The sequence below is a fragment of the Hippocampus comes genome, unplaced genomic scaffold (genome assembly GCF_001891065.2).
Source record: "Hippocampus comes isolate QL1 unplaced genomic scaffold, H_comes_QL1_v1.1 scaffold28, whole genome shotgun sequence".
NCBI classification, from domain to species: domain Eukaryota; kingdom Metazoa; phylum Chordata; class Actinopteri; order Syngnathiformes; family Syngnathidae; genus Hippocampus; species Hippocampus comes.
In genome coordinates this window covers 96,238-106,793 of record NW_017805405.1, presented here as the reverse complement: position 1 = coordinate 106,793, position 10,556 = coordinate 96,238, and the positions used below count along the sequence as shown (strand labels likewise).

Here is a 10,556-nt window from a genome sequence, read left to right as displayed (position 1 = left end):
TCTATCTATCTATCTATCTATCTATCTATCTAAACTCGAACACGATTTGAAGACGAAACTTGCTTTCGCCCTCGCCATTGGCCCACTTTATGTCACATGACAACAACGCTGCAGCCAATCAACTCGCAGCGAGCTTTTTTATTTGTCATTTGCTTCCTTGTTTTGCTCAGCATAGCATTGTTCCAGAGCCATACGTGGGCCGTCGGGGCTTGATTGTATCCGCCGTCCAGCTACCGCACAGGCAAGCCACCTTTTCATTGCTCATTATACTGTAATTTCACTTGAACGTATTTGATGTTACAAGACAGCAGTTGAAAGGAAACTCAGTCACTTGTTTCTTGACAGATGTGAAGCTAACTAAGTGGCTAAGACTTGTTTTGCTTAACTGCTGACTGCACAAAACCTGAGCAGATATGTAATTTTAAATCGGTTTCCATGCGGATGCGCTTGGTTGATCTAATCAGTGGCGTCACGTGATTAAACTTCATCCTTTCGATTTTGTTTTCACTGGAAATTGTGTTTTATTAAATAGGTCGATATGATCGAGCCCATCGGATATAGGATTAGATAGAAAAGTTAAGATTTAAAAAACGAATGGTTGGTTGATCTGTTTACAAAATAAATTGAAGCGACTTTTCTGTATTCGTTTTAATTCATGGGCTGCATGAGCAATTTTCGAAACCAGTGATTACCAATCCAATTTTCACGAAAAATTGTTTTCTACAAATAATCTATGGAAGCCCTAATGTGTCAAAATAATAGAAACACAATTTAGCAATACTTCCTCATTAAAATAAAGAAATATATAATGTGGCCATTCAATTATAAAATACGGTAATGTAATTATGAAATATGTTCTTACAATCCTTTAATATCCACTTATTACAATGTAATTATAAAATAATAACTTTTTATTTTCCCAGGTTGTATAACATAAAAAAAGTGTTTTTTTTTTTTTTTTTTTTTTTTTTTTTTTTTTTTTTTTTAAAAATTTTTTTTTTTTTTTTATTTTTTTTTTTTTTTTTTTTTTTTTTAATAAAGTCCATTTTTATTTAATAATGTCCTTTTCCACAATGGCCTTTTTCATTTCATAATGCCATATTTCAGCACATCGACTTGGTCTGTCAATCAAATGCAATATCAATTCAAGCGTGGAGACATCCGACAGAATGGCTACAGGAGAGAAGTCCGTTTCAGAGTTACTCAGAGAAGTTGCCCATCGTCTGGATAGTAACGGAAGGACTTAACCTGAACCTCAGAGAGAATTGCAGCAGCGGTGTGTTTTTGATGAGGTGGTGTCTGGAAGTTCACATTTCAGTCCAGCATTGACGCAACCAAATGCTAACGTGGGTGACCACACTCAGAAGTCCAATCCTCTAACTTTGATTGACAGACTAAGTTTTTTTTTTTTTTCCTGAAAAATGGCGTTATGAATTGTATATGGACTCTGGGGGGAAAATACAAAAACGTTTCGTTTTTAAAAAAAATTAAATCTTAAAAAACAAGTTATTACAGTCTTTTAAAAAGTGTCACATTGTTAAAGTAATTATTGTGAAATATTTAATTATAATAAAATTATGAGAAATATTAAAAATAGTAAGAACATATTTCCAAATAATATTACCTTATCTTACAAGTTAATGACCATATTGTATTGTCTTATTTTATCAAAATTGTACTTATTTCAAAAGGTTGTTTTAAAATATTTAATTTTGAGTCTTTTAGGTTTCCACAATAATCTATCTTGTTCCTCTATCTATTTTATTCATGAATGATGAATGCAGACCAAGTAAATGAGCTTTCAGTAGATAGCAGAAGGAAGATAATTAACATACATTTGTAAGTAAAAGGAGATGAGTCATTATTAGTACAGCTGTCTACTTGTGACATTTTACCTTAGTGGTTTTCTGTCAAGTTTGTCAAATGTAAAATATACCTTGGCTAAATAAAGGTTGGGAAGCGCCGTACTAGATAGACGTTGTTTACCAGTTTGGAGACAATCATTCACAATTGATTTTCACAGCTATTTTTGTCTGTAGAATATGCTGAAGTACGGAGTCCTCAGAAATGTGCCTTTTGGATGGGCCTCGGGTGGAAACTTAACTACATTGTGCCCCAACGGGTCCAAATGGGTCTGGGAAGGTCTTGGAGAATGTGCCCAGGATGCAAGGGACATGGCCAGCATCTATTTGGGCCTCCTGTCTATCTTCTGCTTCATGATGTCCTCACTGCCGTAAGTATCGCCCTCTCTGGGCCGTATGGAAGGAAATAAGCATTCACCTGAACGCAACATCATGTATGTTTGAATTGTTCACAGGCAGTACTACAGCTCGTGCAAAATGGGGAATATGGACAGGGCGCTCTCCATTTGGTTTCTGCTGCTGTGGTTGGGAGGTGACACCTGCAACCTGGTGGGGTCCTTTTTAGCAGATCAGCTTCCGCTTCAGGTGAACTAAAAAAAAAAAAATTCTGGTGACGAATGGTGCAAGTGACAAAATATTTATTGCGTCTTGCGCAAATGTCAATCAATTTCCTATTTCAATGACTCTTGTGAAGTGCCGGACTGCTTCTAATTCAATTCATTCCATAGAAAATAATGGAAATAGAAATAATTGCCTTCTGTTAAACTGTCAAACTTATAATTAGTCAAATTGACATTAATTAAGATGTTATTTGAGAAAGTCAATCAAAAGGAAAGCAGCTGGTTTTTGTGCAATTTTCAATAAAGTAATGCACAAATATTTCACAGGATAAATGACTAAGTAATGAATATATATACAGTATAGATATTATTCAACCAGTTTTTGGAAATATTACAGGACTTGACGGGTTGGGTTAAAGAATGAAGCTGAACTATAGTTTTATTGGCTAACCATTATAGAATCTTGGTCTCACCCACATCTTTTTGATTTTCTTTTTTTTTTTCTTTCTTCCTTCCTCTAGACGTACACTGCAGTTTATTATGTTCTGGCGGACTTGTTGATGTTATCCATGTATTTATACTACAAGATGAAGAACAAAATGGTTGAAAGTGAGTATGCTGTATTAAATTATTTTATTTATGTGGCAAATAAAAGAAACCCTTTTAAATATAAAACTTCAGTTGCCGTAAGTTACATCTTGCTAATTACTGCAATTAAGACCAGTATGAAATGTACGTTTAATACATTGACGACCATATCCCAAGTCAACAGTGCCAAAATAAGATTAAGTATCATAATTGTGGATTCCATTTCCTTGGTTCCTTTTTTTTTTTTTTTTTTAATCAAATCAAACCATTTCTTGTTGCAGCCAACACTAAAGTCACTTTTAAAAAGTTAGTTTCTGAGAAGAAAAAAAAAAGTTGACCTTCAGTCTCCCTGCTTTCAAGTTGCATGCTTTGTGTTGGAAGGCCAATGTGTAATATTATTAACTTCGCATAGCATAGCATCTGATTACCACGTCAGTCTTTTTGTATGAAAGGATCATAAAATGCTCCGGCCGTGTGCTGTTTTCGAAACTGGAAATCATCAGCGAAGATGGTGATATTTTTGGGGAACTTATTTCTGCGGAGTTGAGTCTTTGCCGCACTTCTACCCACAGGAAGATGATGTTCTGACATTGCAGTGTTTTTCTGCAAGATTGCGCTGAAATGTCTGTTGACTGACTCGGCTGTTCTGCTCTTCACCAGACAGGAGGGTTTTGCACGTGATGGGTTTGACATGCGTCCTGGGCGTCACGACGAGCTTCGCCAACCTTCCAGGGTGGCTCGCTCACCAGCAGGAAGCGATGCCCTCGGCATACAGGGGCCGCACGCTGCTCTCAAGCGCGGATGTTGGCGGGGTCAGTATGAAGCTCCATGATATAAGTACCGCTGGATACGTTTTGTCGTGACCGCTGCGTTTTCTACACTGTGATGTCTTCTTTTCATGAGCGCAGTTTTGCTCATGGGTAGCTCATTACAGAAATAACTTTCTCTAGAAATCCCCCTTTGGACAAATTCTATCAAGTCCAAATAAAATTTGCTCTGAGTCCACATTTGATAAGATCGTCAAGAGCGACTTAAACAAATCCTTTTCGAGTATCGTGGACAAAACAGGGTTCTACGTTAACAGTGGCCCGATGGCCCGGGGCAACTACGTGACTGTGGCGGGCCATCCAAAGTTCACCGATGCTTGCCAAATTGGGCTGGGACATAATCTGTACATAAATGCGATGATGTAACTTTTTGAACAGTATTTCAGTATTTTGTGTTTCATCCAATTAATTTGATGAATCACCATTGATCTTTTTATTGTGCAGTAAACATTATTTTGCACGTCAGGTTAAATCCATCTCTAAGGAACGGCAACAAGATAAAGCTCAGAAAATGTCAATGGTGAAATATTCAATAACCTTTTTTACTGGAAAAAAAAAACATGCAAATTCCCCAAAATGAGGTTGTTAGGGCCCTGCAAAACATTTTCAGAAGATCTCTGTTCAACTCTACTCTGAATGAATTTGTTGGGTTGACTTACACATAAATAAATGTAATTTTTTTTTCAAAATGAATCGCAGGTTGTAACGGTTTAAAACTTGTTCTTGCTTATCTCTCGTTTTCATTGCTTCAGTCTTTCACCCCCAAAGAAATCATCGGCTTCTCCATTGGCTCCGTATCATCAGTGCTCTACCTGTTTTCCAGACTTCCTCAAATTTACACTAATGTGAGTATGGCAACATGGGTTCTGTATGTACATATTGACATTGCATATTGAACATGTGTTTGTTTTGCAAATATGTCTCTCCTCGCATGACTCCAAAATGACATTTTGGCTTTTGCGGTGCAAAAATATTCCACAGTGTTCACCAGCGACTTGCAAGCTACCGTAATTTCCACACTATCAGGCCCACCTGAAAGCATTCGATTTTCTCAAAAGGCGCCTTATAATCTGATGCGCCTTAAATATGGATCAATATTCTGAACTAAGAGCACATCCAATCTGACGGCATATACGGCTTTGAACCCTGAGGTTTTCATGCGGCTTCAAAAGGAGTTCCATGCGGCGTTCATGGCTGCTGGATTGTAGAGCCAAGGTGTCGAACTTGTCCACATTGCTGGCCACATTGTCGGTCTGGTTTGCCCTCACAAGATTTCATATTCTGCGCAGTAAGGAGACAAGAAAAACCAACAGCTTGTCTTTGGTGTAAACAGGAACACATTTAAGGAGACTGAAAACAAAGCACCAACGGCTTAAATATTTTCATTTGAGGTCAAGCCAGTCTTAAAGAAAATAAAGAATGCCGTCAAGTGTACCAGAAACAGCCTGAGCAGTGTTAATTGGATGTAAACCCTCATAATGGCTTGTCAGTTGTTGCTGTTTTAATGGTGCTTGAATTTGCATTTAAAACATGGCTAGCTAGGACGTTTGTTAGCCAGAAGCTGAGTTGCATTGTGCCTTAAATGTTCTATGTGGAAACCCTACCATCGGGTGTTTTTATGGCTGGCTTTGAACAAAATTCATGGGGGAAAAAAAAGCTTTCGTGGATCACACGGTGGAAGACTCTTTAGCACGTTGGCCTCACTGTGCAGAGGTGCCAGGTTCGATTCCAGTTCCAGCCTTCCTGTGTGGAGTTTGCATGCTCGCCCCCTGCGCGGGTTTTCTCCGGGTACTCCGGTTTCCTCCCACATTGCAAAAACATGCATGGCAGGTTAATGGAACACTCTAAATTGTCCCTAGGTGTGATTGTGAGCCTAAATGGTTTTTCATCTATGTCTGAAGACTGCTGGGATGGGCTCCAGCACGCTCCGCGACCCTTGTGAGGATAAAGCGGATTGTGGAGGGGAGGGATGGATCATATCAAATGACTTGGAGGGTCAGAACCGGCCCACGGGCCTTCAGTTGGAGACCTGTGTAGGTCTCACAAATGTATATAGACCTTCAATATACTGAGTGTTGTATTCAAAGTGTTGTGAAATAATGCTCTTACCCCAACTATGTCCCGCCCACCCTGGAGGAGTGGCGATCACACGATGTTGTTATTATTAGTCATATATGAAGGGAGGCCAGTTTGCTCTTGCCTGTGTTAGTGATTGAATATGTTCAACTCTGACTTCTGTTCTCAGTTCAAGAGGAAGTCAACCGAGGGGGTGTCTTTCTTCCTGTTTGCTCTGGTAATCCTCGGAAACACTACATATGGCCTGAGTGTGCTGCTGAAGAACCCTGACCAGGGTCAAGGAGAGAACAGCTACGTGATCCATCACCTGCCCTGGCTCATCGGAAGCCTCGGAACGCTCGTCTTGGACCTCTTTGTATCCTTTGCCGGCCTCGCTCCCAAGCCGCTTCGGCGTGTGCTTGCTACATTTCAGAGTGTCGTCATGTGACTGCGCACATCATGGCAAATATCCAAGCACTCGCTCAGCCCAGTGAGGCAATTATTGTTTTTTACAACCTTGATAACAAATGCGGAGATCAAGTTCTACTGAGAGTGATCAGTGACACAAAGCAGAACTAACAAACATATTACAACAGCACGTCGATGACCACCAACACAAGAGCAGTTAGCTAATTTAATCTAGACTACCCTTGCTAGAGTCCAAGACCCACTTTTTAAAGGCACACACACTCAAAGGGACGGACGGGACAGAGATTACGCTGGTCAACAAATTGTTACTATATATTTTTTTCACCACTTCAGAATATGCCCTCGTTTATTTTCCAGCATGCCCATCCATCTACCCATTTTCTGATTCCGATTATCCTCACGAGGTTCGCGTGCGTGCCGGAGCCTATCTCAGTTTCAGGCAGTTTCTTTCTTCAGGCAGTCGCCGAGGTACAACCATGACCTGGCTGCCAGCCAACCGCAAGGCAAACACAGACAAACAAACATTTGCACTCACACTCACACCTAGGGACAAGGTAGAGTATTCCAATAACCTGACACGCATGTTTTTGCAATGTGGGCGGAAACTGGAGTACCCGCAGAAATCCCACACAGACACAAGAAGAACATGCAAACTGCACACAGGAAGGCTGGAGCCAGAATCGAATTCTGCATCTGTGCACTGCGAGGCTGACGTGCTAACCTGTCGATCACCTCTCTTGCATGTCATGTTTTCTGAATAACAATTATTATAATAATTATAACATGACAATAATATAATGTTTCATAATATTTATGAAGGCGGCCCGATGGTCCAGTGGTTAGCGCGTCGACCTCACAGTGCAGAGGTACCGGGTTCGATCCCGGCTCCGGCCTTCCTGTGTGGGGTTTGCATGTTCTCCCTGGGTCTGCGTGGGTTTTCTCCGGGTACTCCGGTTTCCTCCCACATTCCAAAAACATACATGGCAGGCAGATTGAACTCTCTAAATTGTCCGTAGATGTGATTGTGAGCGTGGATTTGTCTCTGTGTGCCCTGTGATTGGCTGGCAACCGGTTCAGGGTGTCCCCCCGCCTACTGCCTGAAGACAGCTGGTTCACCTTGTGAGGATAAAGCAGATCGGAATATGGATGGATGGATATTTATGAATTTCGGGTGAGGTTCAGCAGCAGGTGTTTTTTTTTTTCCCCCCTCAAACGTCATAGCTATAAATTACAACACATGATAAAAATCCGTATTGCACAAGCTTTTGTAGGTCAGACTTAAAAAGAAAAAAAATGAAAGTATCTCGAAAATCTGATGTGCAAGAATAAAAGTAAAGACTTTTTTTTTTCAAATCAGCATCACAAGTACATTAAGGTACACATAAAGCCATCTCTGATTTAAAATTTGCTGTTGCCCAGTGACCAGATGTGAGAACGGCAATCCAAAGTGGACAACCACAGCACCTTACCTGTATATTTGTTGTTTAATCATGCAAAGTATATTTTAATCCCCTTAATCGATGGGACAATGGCAGAATAAGTAATTAAGAAAACTTTTATAGCAGGACCCTTCATTTTAATCCACTGTAACATTTTAGCCACGCTTGAGGGGATGGCTAAAACAGATACTTGAAAACAGCATTGTTGCCTTTGTGTTCGGTCTTGTTCTCTCGGCTTTTCATCTTTAACGGCGTGCTTCAGATCTTTGTGCAGTTGATTAGCTACCGTTTCATTGTAAACCGCTGGGAGATTTTAAGCCACGCTTTAGGGGATGGCTAAAACAGATACTTGAAAACAGCATTGTTGCCCTCGTGTTCAGTCTCGTTCTCTCGGCTTTTTCATCTTTAACGATGTGCTTCAGATCTCCGTGCAGTTCATTAGCTACCGTAAAGCTTCAGACCGGCTGGACTCCAGCAGCTCGGAGACGACGCCTCTGATGGGGAGCTAGAACGTTCCACAAACCACTCCTCAGCCATTCAACGCCTCACGGAAAATCACCAAATCAGGATAAAGTACATTTCATTTTGTTTTAATTGTATAGTTGTATTTATTTCACTCCCCATTTCAGGTAAATGCTCTTTTAAATATTGCAGACGGATTATGCATTGTTCTGGTACAGTTTTAAAGGCAATGGCGAAGAACTCTTGCGTGGAAGCTTTTCTTGGGAGTTGTTTTTTTTCGCTAACAAGTTGCCAAAGCGCTGCTGCATGAAGATCTCTGGTCTCGTTTACAGTGCAACTGTAGCTTGAATATTGACTTCATTGGTTGTTTTTCTGCTCTTAAATGTAGAAATTTTACATTGTAAGGGAATCGGTAAAAAAAAAAAAAAAAAAAAAGGTGCTTTTTGTTTTTGTGTATTTTAAGCGCATTTTAATTTCAAGTTTCTTTGTTTTTATTGACTTTGTACTTAGTTTTACATACAGACACCATGACCAGTTTTATTTCGGTGATGTTGCATGCCACGTAAACTGTTATACACAAAATTATGCATGTTTAATTTATAGTTTTAGTCAACATTCTCACGTAATTTTTGCACACATTTTTTTGTACTTTTTTTTCGGGGGGGGGAGTGTCATTGGGTCAGTGTACTGTTAAAAAAAAAATAAACTAAAATGGAAACTATTTAGTTCTGCTTGCTGTTCATTTTCTTTTATTTTGATATGAATATTATGAACGATTATCCTTGTTCTGTGTTGTTTTCCCTTCATTAGCTACCTCACGGTGACCTCTTCAAACATGCACTTTGCCACCAAGCAACCACACACACACATACAAAGCTCAAGGGCCCACCCGCTTCGGGTGTAAGGTCAATGTAAAAATGAGGCCTCTGTGTGCGCGCGTGTGAACGGTTCTGAAACAGTGGCAGAAAAGATTGCGATGGCTGTTTTTTTGTGAGTGAGGGGAAGTGCCCATCCATCACCAAGGATGAACGGAGGCAATTTATAAACACAACTCTTGTGGGAATTTTTTAATGAGATGTTTTCAGCCAATACAAACTGGAGAGAAATCTTGTGAGCCCCCCACCCCCTCATACCAAACAAAATAAATAAATGTAGATCTACCGCATGTGTTTTAATGCAGCATTGGGGCAAATTGGCCGTGCCAGTGGTGTTTTCATACACAGGGCCACCCGATCACTTGCTCTTCCTTTTTTTTTTTGGTTTCCTTCCTCCGGTACAGGTTGAAATTTGCTTTGTGTGACCGTTGAGTCTGATTCCACACCACCGTTTTTCCAAATTTTGTACCAAATTTGTTTCTGTTGGACTTGTAACCTAAACAGACAACTGAAATCCAATGTTATTGAGAAATATTCAGATTGTGTTCACGGGAATCAAGTGCTACAGTTCTGTTCAGAAAAAAAAGAAATGTGTGTTGATTATTATAATGGATTTTATTTTATATACGCGGATATGCGCGTTCAACCCCAAGGATGGGCAACCGGCAGGCTGCGGTCCGCGTGCGACCACACCGTGAAAAATCTAAAAAGATCTATCTATATATTTTTGACAATCCCCCAAAACCTTTGATTAATATTCAGAAACTGAAGTGGAAGTGGTAGGGGTGTTTGGATGGGGGTGGGGGGCGTGTCCCGGAACTTCCCGGAAAATCCCAAATATGTAAAAATGTATATAAAATGAAAAAAAAAAAAAAAACTAAAAATCTTAAAAAATAAATCAAAATAAAATCTTGACTTGCTGAATTGCGGATATGCAGTGGCCGACTAAATTTTTAAGTTGTAATATCACCCATCACTCCTAGATGGCAGACATGTACTGCCCTATACATACTACAACGTGATTAGGTATAATATTTTTTGCTTGATTTGGAATGATATGCTGGACAAACCCGAGTACTTATAAATAAAATTTTAAGTGATTTGATATTTGTGATCGGCGGCACGGTGGACGACCGGTTAGCACATCCACCTCACAGTGCAGAGGTCATCGTTTTGATTCCGCACCCAGGCCGTCCATTGTGGAGTTTGCATGTTCTCTCGGTGCCTGCGTGGGGTTTTCTCCACATTCCAAAAACATGCATGGCAGGTTAATGGAACAGCCGAAATTGTCCTGAGGTGTGAGTGTGAGTGTGAATGTTTGCTTGTCTGTGTTTGCCCTGCCATTAGCAGGCAACCAGTACAGGGTGTACCTCACCAACTGCCTGAAGCCTGCTGGGATAGGCAACAGCAAGCACGCGAACCTCCTGAGGATATGCAGGTATTGTATCCATTTTTATAG

General features: G+C 40.2%; 1 protein-coding gene across 2 annotated transcripts; it reads left to right on the top strand.

Annotated features, from left to right (window-relative positions):
* Positions 1-136: 136 nt before the first annotated feature.
* On the top strand, positions 137-9,674 carry slc66a1 (solute carrier family 66 member 1). 2 transcript variants are annotated; one of them, XM_019873192.1, is made up of 8 exons: positions 137-241; positions 2,040-2,233; positions 2,318-2,447; positions 2,944-3,031; positions 3,671-3,822; positions 4,590-4,682; positions 6,083-6,268; positions 8,183-9,674. In XM_019873192.1, the coding sequence occupies exons 2-8, from the start codon at positions 2,043-2,045 to the stop codon at positions 8,267-8,269; spliced, it is 927 nt and encodes a 308-aa protein (XP_019728751.1). In that variant the 5' UTR covers positions 137-241; positions 2,040-2,042; the 3' UTR covers positions 8,270-9,674. The 2 variants fall into 2 exon arrangements, with proteins under 2 accessions (XP_019728751.1, XP_019728752.1); XM_019873193.1 differs by having other exon boundaries at positions 149-241; positions 2,024-2,233.
* Positions 9,675-10,556: the final 882 nt, after the last annotated feature.